General features: G+C 49.3%; 1 protein-coding gene across 4 annotated transcripts; it reads right to left on the reverse strand.

The window, feature by feature from the left end:
* Positions 1-431: 431 nt before the first annotated feature.
* Positions 432-14621, reverse strand: LOC133352593 (vascular endothelial growth factor A-like). Of its 4 annotated transcripts, none has more exons than XM_061568335.1 (7): positions 13970-14621; positions 10123-10212; positions 8378-8411; positions 6894-7090; positions 4794-4870; positions 3546-3653; positions 432-2392 (listed from the first exon to the last, which is right to left on the reverse strand). In XM_061568335.1, the coding sequence occupies exons 1-7, from the start codon at positions 14144-14146 to the stop codon at positions 2371-2373; spliced, it is 705 nt and encodes a 234-aa protein (XP_061424319.1). In that variant the 5' UTR covers positions 14147-14621; the 3' UTR covers positions 432-2370. The 4 variants fall into 4 exon arrangements, with proteins under 4 accessions (XP_061424319.1, XP_061424317.1, XP_061424320.1 ...); XM_061568333.1 differs by having other exon boundaries at positions 6894-7093; XM_061568336.1 differs by lacking the exon at positions 10123-10212 and having other exon boundaries at positions 6894-7093; positions 13970-14620.
* Between the last annotated feature and the right edge of the window lie 3727 nt (positions 14622-18348).

Genomic DNA, 18348 nt, shown 5'->3' on the forward strand with positions numbered 1-18348 from the left:
TGAGGAGACAAAGGCGGTCGGGTGCGGTGCTGGCCGCCCACCCCCTCGTGTGCCGTGCCGGCCTTCATAGGTGCTCGATGACAGCACTTGCCCCTACAGCATATTTTAAGGCTACGCGGGGGACCTTTGTCTTTGGTGAAGGGCGTGCCCAAGGACAAGTTGAGCTTTATCTTGCCACTGCGAGCCGAGGCCACCAGGCTCATAGTGCAATACGTGAGCTACCGTCTGTGCCACCGCGTCACCACGCCTTAGAATGTCTCTACATACATCTACAAGTGTGTGTTCACTCACAGACATTTGATGTGATATGAAAGATCTCTTATGTTTTCAGTCGTATCCAATATAATGGCCTGCAATGACGTTAAACCCTGGAACATTGAAGTATCGGATGCACATGCACACACTTTCAAATATATACTCAAACCACCGACTTTAGAAATAATGTATTTCAAGTCCCACTTTTTTGAAATGCATAAAACAGTACATACGGTTCACGTGTTTTATGAAACTTGATATTTTTAAAAAATATATAAATAACTTACATGTTTTAATTACAATGTGGTAACGAAATTTAGTTGTGTTTATAAATATTGCCTTAAATACAGATAAAATAAATACTAGAATGTTTACACATGACAACACATCGTATCTCTGGAAAAAAGTGCCTGTAAAGTTATCTGATGTTGGTAAATCTCACAAGTACAAATACGCATGAGAATAAACCATTTACTTATTAATTCTGGTCCAGCATCAGAAGAAGCTGCATAAAACTAAATACAACGGAGATATTTTTTAAAAAAATGTCATGAGGCCGTAATATCCTACCATATGTTTCAAGAATAAAAAAACAACTTTTTAACGAAAGTATTAGTTGTATTGCCTCCACGATGAACAATAAATGCCCATTCAAAAATCAAACATTTATACCGTATTGTACTTATATTATTATTAGAAACGAGACATGGGGCATTGTTGGCAGTCCATCAAATAGAAGTGTTAAAATTTGTTCCATTTCAGAGAAGTCAGCTGGCATAGCTTTCTAAATACTACCCCAGAGAGCCATGGTCGTGACCAATTATAGAGGTTTAGAGTGAACTGAAATGTGTGATGTTAAAACAGCAGTTGCCCCGCACAACTACACACTTTTTGGGTGACATTCCTCGTTTTCCACAGTAGAGTATATACAAGAGACGTGTATAGTTGTTGTATAATTTGAATGCATCAATCATTACTTTTGTGATGGATGGATTATTCTTTTTCAGTAACAAGTGTATTGGTTAAAGCAACTTTTACAGATTGCATCTGTAAGCCCAGCCCGCTGAAAGGAATGCAATTGCTCTCGACTTCAGCTTTTTATTCAAAGGCCTTGTCTCAAGGTTTTTCGCCACAGTGATGGTCTCTGGCAAGACTGGTCTCAAGCGTGGCATGGGTCACCTTGCCACGCATTCTGCTGAACACTATCAATCGTAGATTAGATTTTCTGTATCGTAACAAAAAAACTCGTGTACATTTTATTATTGCTTCTTTTCCAAGTGCTTTCTTTTTGTTTGTACTTATTAAAATACTGTTAAAATGTATTTCTCATTGCGCTGACAGATAAACAAAAATGCCTCTAAGTAGGTTATTTTGTTAGTTGTCAACCATATTATTTTCATTGAAGCGTTAAACTCCAAAAGATGTGCTGCTGCTGCTGTGCAAACTTCCCCCCACCCCGATGTCTCATTTTCCTGCACTCAACCACTGATACGACTCGCTCCACACAAAACACACACTCCCACGTGTCACGTCTGTGTCCACAACAGGTTCGAAAACCACAACACGAGTCAACTTCCCACCGACGACGACGCAGTTTTACATTTTGGTTCCTTCGATTCCAATGTGTTCAGGGATGACGAAAAGCAGAAACCTTTCACCAGTTGTAGGGACGTTGAGCTTCTTTCGCACCGTAAGTAGCCAACCACACTTACACAACTCTCCAATCAATTCCAGGCTTCAAGGTTGTCGTAAAAGATTACGTTCATCAATACACATGGTCCTGTCCAAAAATCCCCGAGGGCACACCTCATTTGCTGATACATACACAAAACTTTTTACAAGGCTTTTCTGTAATCATGTCTGTGGCCACCGTGATGGGCTGTAAACAAGATCACTCTGGAGTCCGCTGGCCTGCAGCAGTGCCGGGACTGGGGAAGGATCCAAGTGGCCTCATCTTCTCTGAGCTCCGGCGTCAATTAAGAAGTCGCACTGGCGGCGGCCTGGGGGAGGCCTTCATCCAGCAGTGGATTAACCAAGATGACGATGATGATGCTGACGATGTGTTGCAGATGCTGTTGAGCCAAACGCTTTCAGAAGCTCCGTGTTGAGCATCCATCACCTCCGTGGCTTTTCACACCTGGGAGAGAGAGGGCGCAATGAAGGTTAGGCCCTGTCGTGGAGAGACGTGATCTTTAATTTGTTTGTGATTGAATTGTGAATAAAGTGACTTGTTCACAAACTAAATAGCTTGAAAGCACTACAATGCACACTTTCATTGGAGCAACTTCCATATGATTAACTACAGTATATTACACTATTTGGGTCTTTTGGTAAAGTCACGTAAATAGAAAAATAATAGATCACGACGTTTCGATCGCAATACAGGCAATCGTCTTCAGGTGAGAGAGCTATATTAATAACCATACCGGCATGGACACGATCTTCCTATTAGTGTAGGTAATAAACCAGTGTAGATAATAATCTCAAAGTGAATTCATGTATATGTGTCGTGTTTGGTTGAAAAGAGGCCACGTGGCCTTGAGCAGTGTCAATAAACTGTCAGCAACAATGGCCAATGAACGAGAAGAGTGCCAGGTAGCGCCAACAAACCACCTGGGGACTTCACAAAGAAAAATAACTAGTTTTGTCTCTGCAGCAATGTAGGAATGCATTTTGTTATATATATGAGAAAAAGTTTTGCGCCAATCTGAGCCTTACATGGACCTCGCTGCCAAGGATGAAAAGTCACGGGGAGAAAACCCGTATAGTAATGTTGATATCATGCTAAGGTGCGCTGGGAGGTGGAGTCCTAGGAGAGTGATTAGTGCTATTTGAGTGTAACGATGACGAATGTTCATTTATGATACTACTCCTGTTGTTGTGTTGTGGTTTTTTTTTATCACAGTTGCTGAGCGCAGACTTTTTTAAGCTAAGCTAAGCATTGCAAGCAGAGCTTAGCTAAGCTAAGTTTGCAAAAGAATACCATTCCAGTGCACGAATCCTTTAAACAAGAGCTTCGACGTGAATTGAGGCCTTCATCCAGCAGTGGATTAACCATGGCTAATGATGATTATGATGCTGACGATGCATTGCAGATGCAGGGGTCGGGGGCTCGGTATTGTTGAATCGACTGTGGCATTCCATCCACACGAATGTAAACATTTTTACATGGGAATTGCCAGGAGACTAACATTGTTTCCCTAGGAATCGCCTGGCTCTGGCGATAATGCAGAACTTGGTAAGGAGATGCTGCTCACAAAAACTGCTCTGCGCCCCACGCAGACACTCACTTGCAGGTGTGTTTATTGAGCTGGAGCTTGTGTTTGCACACCGTGCGGCAGCTGCACCTGCAGGTGTCGGGGTCCTGTTGTAACCGCGGTCCCGAGCAGGGCCTGCACCTACAAAGCACGGAGCAGACGGACGGCAAAAAGACGTGAACTCAAACGCTCGAAAATAATCTCTCGCACGGGGGGGGGGAGGGGGGTCACGGTTCACAAATAATCATCATCATCATCATCGTCGTCGTCTTCACAGCTGCTGTCATCAGCCGCTTTCACACTGACTGCACTTAATTAAAATGAAGTGAAACCAGCCATGCTTTATCCACTGCTAGATGACGGCTTTTCCCCCCCCAGCGGTGTGGTCCGTGACATATTCGGGACGCTGCCGGAGTTCTAATAGTCGGCACACCGGGCTAGCGGCCCAGACATCGTCGGTTCCATCTCCCCTGGCGCAGCTGTTGAAGCGACGGTCAAAGTTTCTGAGATCCCCCGACCACCGCCTCCGTCAGCCAGCGGTGTAAATGGGCACAGCCGCAGTTAGTCGATCGGCAGGTGACATGTGGTGGGATGAAGTGTGGGTACGCCCACCTATTACAAGACTTTTGACCGTTGCGGAAGATTAGGCCAAATATTATCCAGAGGGGCTCCTCTCGAGCTCTCTGTAGTGGAGACTCTTCTGCAGCAGTGGCAGTGACTAAGCAATTGCAGGATTGCACCTTTAACTTTTTACTCAAGTTTATTGCCTTCGTTAGCTTACGTTCAATCTTTAGTTAATGTGCATGTGTACCTATTACAGTGCCTAGCACTAGCATGGCCTGGGGGCTTTTGAGTCATGGAAACGAAAGCAGTTTAGTAAGTGGCACTGTGGCCAGCATTGAGAGAGAGAGTATTAATACATGTCAGCGAGAGTGTGCATGGCGATCCATTCATAGATGCCCCACTAAAATACCAGTGATAATATTAGAGAAAAAAACAAGATTTACTTTCAAAGCCTTGACATCTCCCACACAAAATCGCAATAATTCACCCATTAAATCCTTTATCAATGCCCCCTCTACAATATCTAATCATCGCTTTCACAATATTCAACCATTTGTCCATAAGAAAGAGGGTAAGAGGGTGATTCGAAATCAGTAGGGCCGCTGTGAATCGCTCACCGTGTATACTCATTTATCTCGTCTGAAAAGCGCAATGGCCGTGAGGAAGCGGGCACGCCGTGTTGTGTCTAGCGCAGAGCCGGCGGTGCCGACTACTCACCCGCACTTGCAACTGTCGTGTTGGGTGAAGGACATCTGCTCTTTGCCTCCGCTGTGGAAAACGTTTAATTTGAAGACCTGCAACAGGCAAGAAGCACACAGCGGGCACGGCCGCTTGTCACCACGAAGCGAGGACAACGCATTGTTGCTGCCACAGCCACGAACACAGCACGGGTCTTTGCATTCTTGATATGAGGCAACTCTACTGAGCTGCGTTTAGCTCATTTGCAACTCTCATTCCCATTTGGTAGTCCTTTGCTTATTTTATTGTACGGGCAGTCTTCGACTGAACAAATTTCGTAACACTGACCATATGTGCATTTAAATATAGTAGATTATTCTGTTCCGACTTACGAACCGTTCCAATTCCGAACGGGTCTCAGGAACGGAACCAGTTTGTTTAAAGCGATTGGTTTTACCATTTTGGTGACCCACGTCCCTCTTGCAAATGGGGCTCTCACTACATCGCGAGCTCTCGCCGGGTTGAACAAAGCATGCGTGGAACCTGCCCTGCTACGGAGCGTCCAAAGATCAAATGCCGTCACGGTCAAATCCATGAACGCCACCAAACCTCGCTGGTGCATCGTGGTCTACCTTCTGCGCAGTCGACGCGCGACCTCAAAGATCTTCCCGAAGAGTTTTTCCCATCATCTGCTCTTAGATTTTGCCCCTTGTAGCTGCCAAACTCGTGGAACCCATTCCAGTGAGCCAAACAGTTTGAGCTTGGGTGAGGAAATATTTTAAGATTCGTTTGTTTAGACGGATGTAAGGTCATGCTTTTTATTAGCTCGTTTAAACCTCACGTGATGGTCGCAAGGGACATTTTCCGCTATTAATAGGCTGGGGTGAAACATGGGCACAGTGGTTAGCGTGCTGCTGCGCAAAGAACCCAGTGACCCCAAATTGACGACCGGCCATGCCCACCATCAGTGGCGAGTTACAGCCGAACCGGGCCTGAGCCCCCCTCCCCCCACACCCTCCCCACCACTGACCAGCGGGGTGAAGTATAGTCGGACAATTACCACGACTGACATGCCATTGGGAGGCTTTCATGCAGCAGTGGATTGACGTAGGGCTTTCATTGAAAATAGTATTATTATTCGTACCATTACGCTCATATTGCTCAGATGTAATGCTTAACAGGTTTATATGGCATGGTTATGCCAATGCAGGTCAAAGATCACGGTCATGCGAAATACAATATACCGTTACCAGACCAGGGGGTTTACCTCGAGTAATTATAACCGTAGAGGTGATTTATTTACGTAAAAACGCACTTCAAAGAGCAATATTTTCACTCCAGTAGAGCAGATGGAGTGTTTAGGAAATAGCGAGCTGGACATAAGGGGAGCACGGCCGTGGCGAGTGCTTCTATGCAAAGTAGCGTGCGCGTATCAGAATTCCCCTTTGCATCCCCCCGCCGGCGTTGACGTGACGACGCGCTGCTCAGGTCCGGGGTGCGCTCAGAATTCACCTTCTACTGTACCCGTGGTATGATGTCAATGAAAACAATTCGCTTCGCGTAGAAGATTACAATCGTCGTGCTTGTGGAGACGCCGCGGCGCCGCAACGCGGTCTGCCGGACGCCGCCGTGTGTGTGAGCGCGTGAGCCCGTGAGCGCGTGCGCGTGCTACTTTGGAATTTCAAACACTGGGACCAGGACCAATATTTGCTTGTCTCGTGTGCCACCGGGAACCGTCCACTCGTGGGCAGAGTTCAAGGTTGGCGGCGAGGGTGTGGGGATGCACGTGTCACACGTCTCGAGCCTCCGGCCTGGCGGCCAGTCGCGCTGCACCACCCCGGCGACTCCCTCGTCGTCGCTGCTCTCCAGGAAATGGACTCGTCGGTCAAGTGGCTCGACGGCAGAGTGAGCGAGGAAGGGTGGCGAGATCGAATCCTGGAGGTACAAAGGTGGCCGTGCGTTTGTGGAGATGGCGATCGTTTGTGATCGCCAGGTCGCTGCTGACAAAGAGCGATGTAGCTCAGAGGGTCTCACCCTGTGCGACAATAAAAAACTAGTTTAGTTTAAATAGCTGAGAGTGGTGAGCGGGAATAGAACTCGCGTCCGCCGGGTTTGTAGCACGGCGCCGGCGAGGCTCACCTCGAGTGTGACGTTGGACTTGGCCGTGGGAAGGCACTCGAGCGTCTCGTCATTGCAGCAGCCGGAGCAGCGCATGATGGCGACGCAGGACGGGTGGTAGCGGATGTCCGTGTCCCCCGGGTACTCCGTGGAGACGCTCACGAGCGTCTCGCGGGGCATGCACGCGCTCCGCTCCATCACCCGCTCCAGCGGCACCACTGCTTTCCACGCCACGGGGCACGCACGCGGACGTTAGTGTGTGCGTCAGAACGCGTGCTGCGTGCGTGTTGCGTGCGTGCGGTCGCGCGTGGGTGCTCAAACGTGGTCAGCAGTCCAAGTGTGTCTGTGTGTAACGCAGCAATTGGGCCGAGCCCTGCTCTGTTGGTGGCCCAGACCTCCATGATCCTACGGTAGCGATCTGTTTATCCAGGGGGGCTCACGTGACAAACCCCAGAGAGATGATGGTTGCTGATGGTGATGATGATGGGTAATGGCTACTGATGATGGTTCCAGCTCTCATGAGGAAAGCCACTGCGGGCGTGACCCCGCTGAGTGCGCCTCACAACAGGTGCTGCTCATGTTATTGACCCTGGGAGGGACGATGGGGCCCCGAGTCAACTCACGACTTCACAGGCGCCCCCTGCTCGACTACACTGAATAGAATGAACCTGTATGAGATGACCGGGCATATACCGACCTCCACCGTTGTGGTTCACAGCCCCCAGTTGGCTCAATAACCTTCTACAACTCTCTGGTTAAGCTTGAAAGAAGAATATTGTGCAAATTCCTGTGAATTTACAACACAATTAACATTCTTTAGGAGTTCAGCCTACCAACTTACACACGGCTTGAGCATGTGACATTGAGGTCAAAGGTACACTGCACGTCCCTGACCCTCTGCGTTACCGCTAAAGAAAATGTTGACACATGCCAATATAGTGAATGAGCATTATATATGTTTTACACCACACCGTCATTATCGCCAACCTGCTGCTGTTGCTGTTTGTCGTTTGTGTTAGATGTGCACGTGTTCGTTTGTACGCGACATTGCTTGCGCGCAAAAAATGTATTATGCCAGGTTTTAAAAATTACAAAACGATATTCAATTCGCCCAACCGGGGGCGCTTAGGACACGTTGAGGCACACCCAACCCTCCTTAAAAGTGCGTTTCGAATGTTTACAATTCCAATATCCACGGTTAATTTAACATAAAAGTAGATTTTTCCACTTGAAGCTACTGCTGTTCGTCTCGGCGATTACGGTCACCCTGGTGCCCAAACAGGCCGGCGCCGTTTGGCATCTTACAGGCTGCGGGCAACTCCGATGAACGGCGACGTTCAAAAGTTCCGGCCTCCCCCGCCTTCACCAGTCCGCACCGACCAGCGTGGCGAGGTTTGGTCAAACGACTAACTCCCCTCCCGTGTGGGAGGCGAGGCATTTCATCTTGCGGTGAATAGGCAGAGGTGACTGTATCACAACACGGCGCGTAATGTGGAGAGATTTACCTTCTACTGAACGGCGAGATGCGAGGCTCTTGGCCTGAAAAATACAGAGAGAGAAAAAAGGGATCACTTAAACCACCTCCAATCACAAAACGACTGCCCTGCATTTCATTTCCCCATCTGCAGCATATCGCACATAGGCGAAATCGCAGCACTTTAAACACCTCCCCCCACACAATTGTATTCACGCAGCAAATCGACAAAGGCTTGCAAAATTCCCTGCATGGCAACGAGTGGCGTAGCTATCGAGAGCACGCAGACGGTGCGACTGCCCTGGGTCACACGGCTAGCGGGGGCCCAGCCACTGGGCTACCAAGAGCCTGAGGTGGCTAGGTGGGTGGGGCGAGAATTAGACATGGCCCCCCCTTCTACCACCCTCATCCCCCCCCGGCCCCCCTCCCATTTCATTCATTTCTTGCACCACCACCAGGTCCCATGCCAACCACGCTATGCCACTGACGGCAACCGCAACAGACTTCTTGTCGAACCCAAATCCTGAAATGTTTGGCAGTGGTTTACAAAAGAAAAATGTATTTTTAATTAGGACAGAGGGACTTTTGATTACCTAAAAGCTAAAAAAAATGGCATACAAAATATAAAGAAAGCACAGATAAAACCAACATTGATCTCAGCTCAAATGAGCCCGGGGCAATGTGAAACGCTCTGCCACGATGCGCTGTATTCTCCCCGTTAATCGAGAGCCATTATCTCAGCGTGGTCTCTCACCCTGGCCGACTCCCGATCTATGCGTGAATGGCAGAGAAGGCAACGGGGAAATGGCCGGGCTGTGAAGAAGGGGGCTGTGTTCAGGCACGGCACGGCGCAGGAGATGCGGCGTGGTCGGGCTGGGGGTCGAGCGGCGTGCGAGAGAGTGGCGGGAAGCGGTCGGCCTGCAGGGGTTTGGTAAATTTCCACAGCTCGCGGAGGCCAACGCAGGTGATTACAGGGTGCTCGCTATTGTGTCTGGCGAAAATAAAGACCGCGTGGGGCGTTATTTGATTACGCCCGCTTTGTCTACACACCGGCTCTGGGAATGAAATTCAGAGGAACGAAAAAAATACCCAAGCAGAAGTTTTTTCAGCCACCTTCCACATTTACAACTCGGTCAGCGCGATGTTCTGAACTCGGTGACAACGACATCCTCCCCAATCTGTCAAAATGTCACAGTTGCGGTCACCAATGCTGGCAGCCGCCACAGCGCACTCGCCACGCTGAGCCGTCTCGTCCCTCCCCCCTCGCCGTGGTTGGGCTTGCCCAGGTCACGTCACCGTTGCAATCCCCCCCCCCCACCCCCGCGGCCCCCCACCCGCAACCCGGCCCCTCTGGCACGCGATGCATTGTTCAGCATCTCTCGCGTCACCGCGCACGCTTGCGTTCGGCAGGATGTCCTGCGCTTTCGGAACCTCAAGAAGCGCCCGGTGCGTGGAACAAAACGTCGGACCTCATGCCGAACGGTGCGCGGTACCACCCAAAAACGCGTTGGAGACCTGTCGTGCGATGTATTATTATTATTATAATAAAAGACGCTTCTCATGAATTAAGCGAAAGTGTCTCGTGGCGATCCGAGCAAAGGGGTGACGCTCATTTCCGTTAGTGGCCCCGAGCCAGCGGTGGGAATTCCAAGTTCCCACTGTGGGTGCACATTGTATCTAAAATGACGATTAGGAGAAAGCCTTTACGTCACGGCGTGAAGATCCCCTCTGTCTACCAAAGCGAGTTCCCGGACATAAACGTGTGGGTCCTCCCACCTCGTCCGAGACATCTTGGCCAGCGTGGAGCAGGAGGCAAGGTCCCCCGTAGAGGGGGCACCCTACAGTCTCCTCGACGTCCTGCTGGTCCTGCTGAGCGAGAGATGTGAGGGCTGCACCTTTATCTTTTACTCGCAAAGCATTTCCCAACACACCAGGTGTGGCTGAGCACCCCGCAGTGGAAAAATCAATACCAGGTGTGGCTGAACACCGCTCATGGAAAACTCTTTTTTTAAATCGAGATTGAAAATCCATTTCTTTCGAGCTGCTGTTTGTGTTGAGTGTGTTGCCTTTACCCCGCACCCCCGATTAGCGCCGTTGGCTACTATGTACGGTGCGAAAGAAGTTCTACATACGTGCACACAATACTTTCCCAAGCAGTTCCTGCCACTCCCAGGGGTGTAAAAAAGCACACACACAAAGCTGATCGCAGCAATTACACTGTCTGTAGACTTTGATTGTCATAGGGTGATTGTGATTGCACAGGTCAGTACAGCAAGTAGGCTAATGATGGGTTAAACGTTTAGATCTTGAGAGATATCTTTACAATCAAAGTTGTAAAAAAAGTGTTTAATCGATCAGCACTTAGAAGTTGTATTGCCGTGAACTTTGCAACACAGAGTCGCTAATAACACACGCGCCGTACAGCCCAATGCCGAATGATAGCTAGCCACCAAGGCTTGGGGGGAATTCCCTGGTTATTACATGTTATCTATCTCTTAAATTACATTTAAAAAAACGATATAACTACATTGGCAGCAGTGCACACGATAAAAACACACAAAGTCTTCGAAACAATATATTCACATAAAGTATCTGGCAACATTTCAGGTAATGGCCCTCATTCATAGCAGAGCAAAGACAAAGATCCCCCTATAGCCTTTAACAGACTGTTGGGGCAAGTGCTGTCAGCGAGTAGCTATGCAGGCCGGCACGGCACACGAGTGGGTGGGTGGTCAGCACCATGCCCGGCCGCCTTTGTCTCCCGAGTATCGATATTTAACACACCGCACCAGGTACTGATTTGAGGCTGAGTCACTCACACCAGAGCGATAAATGCGTCCCCTGTGGCCGCTTTACGATAATCGCCGCCTGGCGGAGAGCACGCGAACTGCACTGCAGTCCCCGCATTGAGCGCGGTAAGAGCGGGTGAGGAGGAGGAGGAGGCGCCGCACGCCACGTCGTGCGGTGCTCAGCGGCTACGTTCCTCCCGGCACGTAGCCCCCGGGCACACCTCACACAATCGTAAAACCCTCAACAGCGCTGTATAAAGTTCCCTTTGAGCAGATAACAACTTACTACTTTTAAATACGCATATACGCAATGATACATGATGGATGTCTGGGTTTAAGTCAGATGCCAACGTGTGTCCTATCAAATCAATCAATTGAGAAAGCTCTGTTCAGAGCCTGAACAAACTGTTGGGGCAAGTTCTGTTAGCGAGCGTCTATGACGGCCGGCACGGTGGGTGGCCAGCACCACGCCCATCCGCATTTGTCTCCCCAGTGGCGATGTTTACACACCGCACCAGGTACTCATTTGAAGCTGAGTCGACCTAGGGGAGGCTCAGGACCGGTGCAGATAATCGTCACTCGTATTGGTAGCCGTGAGCGGGAATCGAACTTGGGAGGCCGGGTTCGTCGGGCAGTGCGCTAACCACTGCACCACCACTCCCCATTATGTATATGTGTGTGTGTGGAAAAATACACATTGGTTACTATGTGGATTGTCCAGTGATGGTATATCGATTGAGGTTACATGCTTATTCTGTTTAAAAAGAAAAAAAAACGATAGACGTTTCGGTATTGCTGGGCCCTTTCCAGGGTATGTAATTTTAGGACACGTAATTGTGGGATTGTGACATCGCAGGGCCGTGAGAGATGGCAGGGACGGGATTGGGGAGACCTTCATCCAGCAGTGGATTGGTCATGGCTGCGGCTTCTGCTGTCCATGAAGTGTGCGATGTTACTGGGAGCCTAAGGGAACCTTCACTCAACCCACCGTTGAATTGGAAGTTGACATTGATTTAAATAGCACGTGATAACGCGTGATAAGAAGCAGTAAAACACTAAATTATTAATTTATTGACAAACGCCGGCATGGATCCACGCCAATGAAGGGCTCACACGCAACCTAATTAATTACAGGATCCCGTTGTTTTTTCACTGTAGGAGTCCTGAGAGACCCAATTTTTTTTATCGACCTAGCTTCAGCAAATATATTTTTTGTCGTCACTTTGTTCAATATCCCGTGGTTGCTGTGAGAATTGAAAAAAACCCGGTCTAATCTTGCAAACTGGGTTATGACGGTGGAGAAAATGAATGTCCTGTGAGCCCAGACTAGACATTCCACTTGTTGGTACCTCCTGAAGCTGGCATTAATTAACAATTAATTAACGTAAGGACCGCTCAAAGCCAGTGGGATTATCAAGTAATTCGCTCTTATCAGCCGTGTAAATAAATGGATGCTTATAATGATGTTGTCGATACCAGAGCAGAAATCAGGTGGCACTGATTTCTGCTCTGGCCTGTGGACTAGGGATGGCAGCGCAACCGACTAACCAGCTCCAGTTCAGCACAGCACACTCCGTCCCAGAGATGCAGCTGGGAGTCTCATCTAACCATCGTCTCTGTGCTACTCAACAAATTCACCGGCAGTGGGATTCGCCAGCCAACCTTCAGTGGGTTATACTCCAAAGGAGACGAGTTACTCGGTTCACCGAGTATGCCACGCGTACGAGGGGACACGCACCGAGGATGACGGGGAGGAGATGGTGTTGGTGGAGCGATGAAGAGATGATGATGATGATGGAGCGATGAAATCGGTTGATGTGCAGGTGTCGGATGGATTGTTGCATCGCAAGATCGTAAGATGCGGCGGCGGCTTGGGGAGGCCTTCATCCAGCAGTGGATTGATCATGGGTGCTGATGACGATGACCGATTAAGGGAGACCGCATCTATATTTCCAGGTGTGTGTTTAGCACGGGGCTTATAGTAATGCAGCGCTCAAAGCTGCCTCTGCCTCAAACGTGTGAAAGCAGTCAACTTCCAGACAACAGTTTTTGGGTGACCCAAATTGGGAAATGCCAAAACTGTATTTGGATGTTTCTAGTTACAACAAATGGCTCTGCCACAAGTGCCACATTTCAGTTCCCTGGCCCCGTCGACATCATTCACTCACTCACGCACTCACCAAGTCACGATCTCCCACCGATACCGTGCTAAAGAATAACGACGTGGGGCCCACCATTCCAGCTGCGAAACAGATTTGACTCTACGTCTGCTCTTGTCTTTAGCGAGTCGGATCGCTTAGCCTCCAATGGAAACTCTCAAAAGTGAACGGCTTAACAATCACCGAGTGCTATTGTACAACGTGGTCCATTTATACATACCCGACCGGTTTCTCATTACTCTATTTTGAACACGGAGTTCAATTAGGTTAATGTGAAAGCGGTTGGCTCCATATCTTACAGAGTGTTGCAAATTTGAATTCGCGTATTCCTGTATTGTGATTGGTTGGAGACACGTAGAGGCTTAGCGACATTTAGGTTACTTTAGTGGGGTATGTTACAATACAGTATACGGTATATGAATCGATCACCCTAGTTTTAGACTGTATACATCGCATATTGTACAAGAGCATAGATGAACCGAATTTCTTTCTGCGTCCATCATTTAGCCCCATACAGAGGCTTTCCACACCACGCACAATATCCAGCAGCACGTGTTTCAGCGAGCCAACTCCGCACCGGTTTCGACCTCCTGGGTCTCATCAGCACGAGTCGGTCTTGTTAAACGAATGCCGCTGGCAGCAGCCCCGCTGGGGGCCTCTCCTCCTCCTCCTCACCTGCAACACCGGCGTCACGTACACGACGAGGAAGAGCACGAACCGCGTCGCCTGCATGTTCCCTTCCGACAGCACGTGTCCCTCCGGGTGGTGATGATGGTGGTGGTGGTGATGGTGTTGTTGCTGCTGTTGCTGCTGCTGGTAGCTGTGATTATGATGACCCTCCAAGGATAACATTGATTACCGCGGTTAGAATCCTGCGTGCTCCCAGCAGCGATCTTCACACATTGAAAGTCTTCTGTATTTGTGAAATTCCTGTCGTTACTTCTTTGAAGCTGTCCGGTCTTCGGAGCCTACTTGGTTTTCTTCCTCTTCTATCGTACGATTACTCGTCTCGCCGACCCAAAAATGTAACCTTCTTTCGAACTTCGCCAAGCTCTCGGCTGGATGAGCGTGCGACGATTTCGCCGGCAGCGCAGCCGAACTGCCAGCATCCACAACCAAGACGCCACGCGAAGGCAATTCAAGCTGTCACTTTGTAATGAACTCGCAGTGCTCGTTTGGAACAATGCTGCTATCCACTATCTCTAAATGGCAGCTGTGGTGCGCGCACACAGACACACACAGACACAGATAGAGAGCGGCAGAGACAGGGGACTGCGCTTGCCCGCTCGCGGCTCCTGTCGCAGTGATGCGCTGTACGCGAATGTGCATTCCCGTTTCTGCTCTTATAGCCTCGGCAGAGGAAGGGGGAGGAGGGGGGAGGGCCAGGGGAGGAGCCATCGGTCGGTGAGGGTGGTGGGGGTGGGCCGCTGACGATGAACTGAGCCTCGTCCCGGGACTCGCTTAGGTCTACTCAGCCTCAAATGAGTTGCTGTACCTGGTGCGGTGTGTAAACGTCGCCACTGGGGGGAAACGAAGGCGGCCGGGCGTGGTTGCTGGCTTTACCCAAGCCCCGCCTCGTGTGCTGCTCGCTGACAGCACTTGCCCCCAGCAGGCTGTAAAGGCTACACGGGGGATCTTTGTCTTTGGAGCGACGCCAGCTGCAGCACGCGTGGTGGGATAGTGGCTGGCTCATGGGTCGCCAACCCGCGCGCCTCTCGAGGGACCGCTTCGAGCCGTCGGATTCCTGGAGGACCCCCGCCGCCTTCGCGCGTGCCACTGCGGCTCTTGACGCGTGGAGGGTTTCCTTTTTTATTTTTACAGAATTCGAACAAAAAAAATCTCTCCGCTCGCTCATTAATTCGAACCTGCCAGCAGCCTCGCACGAGAGGGGCCTTCTTGCACGTGACGCGTGTGTTGTCACCACAATACATCCGTTTAATGTTTTTGTAACTTAATTTGTAGTTGTACTATGATTAAGTGAAACAATAAAACATGTCTGGCCGAGCCGACTTACGCTTCAGGGCAAGAGTTATTCGACCTTCGTCGACCTTTGTGCACTTTAATTTCCCGTTTTCCGCGTGGCCGCAGTTTTGTCTTCGCTCCGCGACAATGATCTTATGCACTGGATTCGTGTTGTGACATCGGTGACCCGGATCACTCTTGCAGGTCGAGACTTCTTGTCCTGGTCTACCCGAGTTCCCACCTGGTTAAACAAACGAGAACGTTGACGATGAAACGTGGACAGGCGCCCCGCAGGGCCCGCGAGGCGAGCGGCGACCGCACCGATGATCAACAAAGAGCGCGAAACCCTCTCCTGCCTCTCCCAGCCATAGCTTGAGAATCGCCAGCAACACACCACTTGCCCTTCATCATCAGCAGCAGCAGCAGCAGCCTCGACCAGTCCACTGCTGGATGAGGACGTTGTTAGTCGTGGCGGAGTTGCGGTTGTTTTGCGCATACTTCGCCCCGCTGTCGTCTGTGCTGCCGCCTGGTTGGGAGCTGATGCCCTGAGAGACCCAGGGCACGGGAGCTCCTGCGCCACGTCAAGCTGGTGGGCCGGTGAAGAGGCGAGACGTCGCGGCGTCAGAGCAAACAAAACGACTCCCCACGCGCCGCGTGAGACGACGAGACGTCCACTCGAGATGCTGTCTCCATCTCCGGATTAAACGACGCTCTGGAAAGTAAGACGCACGGTAAAAGTACGCCCTGTGTCAATACAGCGATACAATTCTGGCCACACACACGCACAGTTACCGGATTGTAAGAGGCACCTCTAACTTTTGCTTTAAAATGCGTTCGTGGGGGTTGATTTTAACATTAACAGAGAATACGGCAACACCGGTCATTCTTGGAGGTGAGAATGCTGTCGATAATGTTCACATGATAGAGATCACGCCTGTGATTATATTTACCAAAAGGAACCCCACGCAAACGCGGGCACGTGTAAACTGAGATTAACCGACTGAAAACAGCGTAGTACTGTATGAAACATCTTAATATAGAGGACCTCAGAGCTTGGGCAAACGTTTGGCGCCAGCTCACCGCCTGGCTGCTTTTCAACATGTCTCTGGTTCCTCGGTGATTGTGCGATGCAAATGAATATGAATCTCTATATAATAGCAAATAAAAACATAAACGAAAACAAACGTTATAAATTACAAAGTTCTGCGAAAGTATTTTCAAGAACTCGCTTGCTGTACTGCCATCTCCTGGATAATCAGCAGTCAAGCAGGTCTGGGAGTTTCACAAATCTTTATATTATCCACCAGCCCCAGCTTCCTCTAAGCCTCCTCCGAGCCATGTGACAGACGTGCCACGCCACTCCCAGATTGATTCATGTCCTGTTTGGATGGTGGCAGCGGTCGTGATTACTATGTATGATGGTTATTGCGATTATAAATAACAAAAACAATCTTGCAACAATGCGTTTCAGTGTGAAGACATCACAGCGAATGATAATACTACGCGTTTCATTGTTGATAGGATTTATTATTGAGATGTTTGTTTTATGAAATCTATTTTTTCTGGTTGAGAGAGAAGAAGAGGAACACGTGACTTCGAGAACACACGCAGGCAGGTAAATGGCTTTGGCAGGGCACGTCTGGGCAAGTTGGGGCTCTGGTTAAGAAACCCGACAGAGTGGCAGCTATGAGAAATGGAACGCGTCCCAGAGGCAGTCCGCCGATGAGGTGGAGCCATGAGATCAACTGGTGGGCAGGTGGATTGTGACATCGTGCTTGCCAACATTGCCCCAACAGTCTTTCAAGGCTATACGGGGGATCTGTGTTTTTGTTACATGGTCGCATCGTGGTGACGGCATTATAACAACAGTAGATTGTCTACGGCTGCTGCTGATAATGACTTGTCATCGCCACGATTTGCCATCGTTATCTGTGCGGTTGTGCGTGCGATACAGGGAATTCATACGAGCATTTGCAGCCTGACCCCATTCCCACTGCCCTTCCACGCAGACCCGTATAAATAAAGCAGAGTGCACCAAAAGGCACGTGGTGCACGTGGTGGACGTGATGGACGTGGTGGACGTGGTGGCTCTGCCCGTCTCGTGCTTCCCAGCCGAGTTCTCAGGTGACGGCCACGTGCCCGGTCACCCGACCCGCCCTTGCAGCAGCAGCAGCAGGAGCAGCAGCAGGAGCAGCGGCAGTCACCCAAGCGTCCCGCGTCGCCTCCCACACTCGGCTGACGTGGATGTCGGCACGATTTCATCACTACGCTGAGGTCACGTGCAACAATTAACACGCTCGCTACAGGCCCATTCATAATAATACAGGATTATTGCTGCTGTTGCTGGAGCTAATGTGCTTCTCCTGCTGCCGCTGATGATGACACAGTGGCTGTTAATTCTAATGCGAGGCGATGATGGTGATTGTGGGAATGGTGGTGGTTGTACTACTGATGCAGCAGATGCTGCTGATTATGAGCCAATGCAACTTGATACCACCGAAAACTAACATTTCAGCCAAATATATATCGTACATGTAATTGATTAAGTAATTAATGAACGAAGACTTACATGAAGATATAAATATACGAGGCTTAATGTCACATGAAATGTTTTCTGTAGTTCAGCCCCGGACAGCTCCGGTTGATAATTTAGCCCAGATGATATGATAGCCCCGTTTGCCCATAAAAAAACACAAATTCATGAGTAAAAAAACCTCGTAATTTATGACCACAAGGAATAAACAACGCTCTTCATGCATTCACTATATTGCTTGCAGTGCTAGATTTGGTTAACTTTCCACAATGACGTTTATTACACTGCATGGATTCATCAATCAAAGTAAATGCTAACACTCACCACACATGCTCGAGAACAAATGGATGATTGTAGATGTTATTATATAAAGGATGTTATTATATAATGGATGATTGTAGATGTTATTATATAATGGATGTTATTATATAATGGATGTTATTATATAATGGATGTTATTATATAATGGATGATTGTAGATGTTATTACATTGCTTTATTTATGTATCCAGGAGAGCCACACTGAGTATTAGAACACTTTTTTTGCAGGAGGGTCCTGC

Source organism: Lethenteron reissneri, chromosome 41 (genome assembly GCF_015708825.2).
Source record: "Lethenteron reissneri isolate LAM-NWPU_2019-01 chromosome 41, ASM1570882v1, whole genome shotgun sequence".
NCBI classification, from domain to species: Eukaryota; Metazoa; Chordata; class Hyperoartia; order Petromyzontiformes; family Petromyzontidae; genus Lethenteron; species Lethenteron reissneri.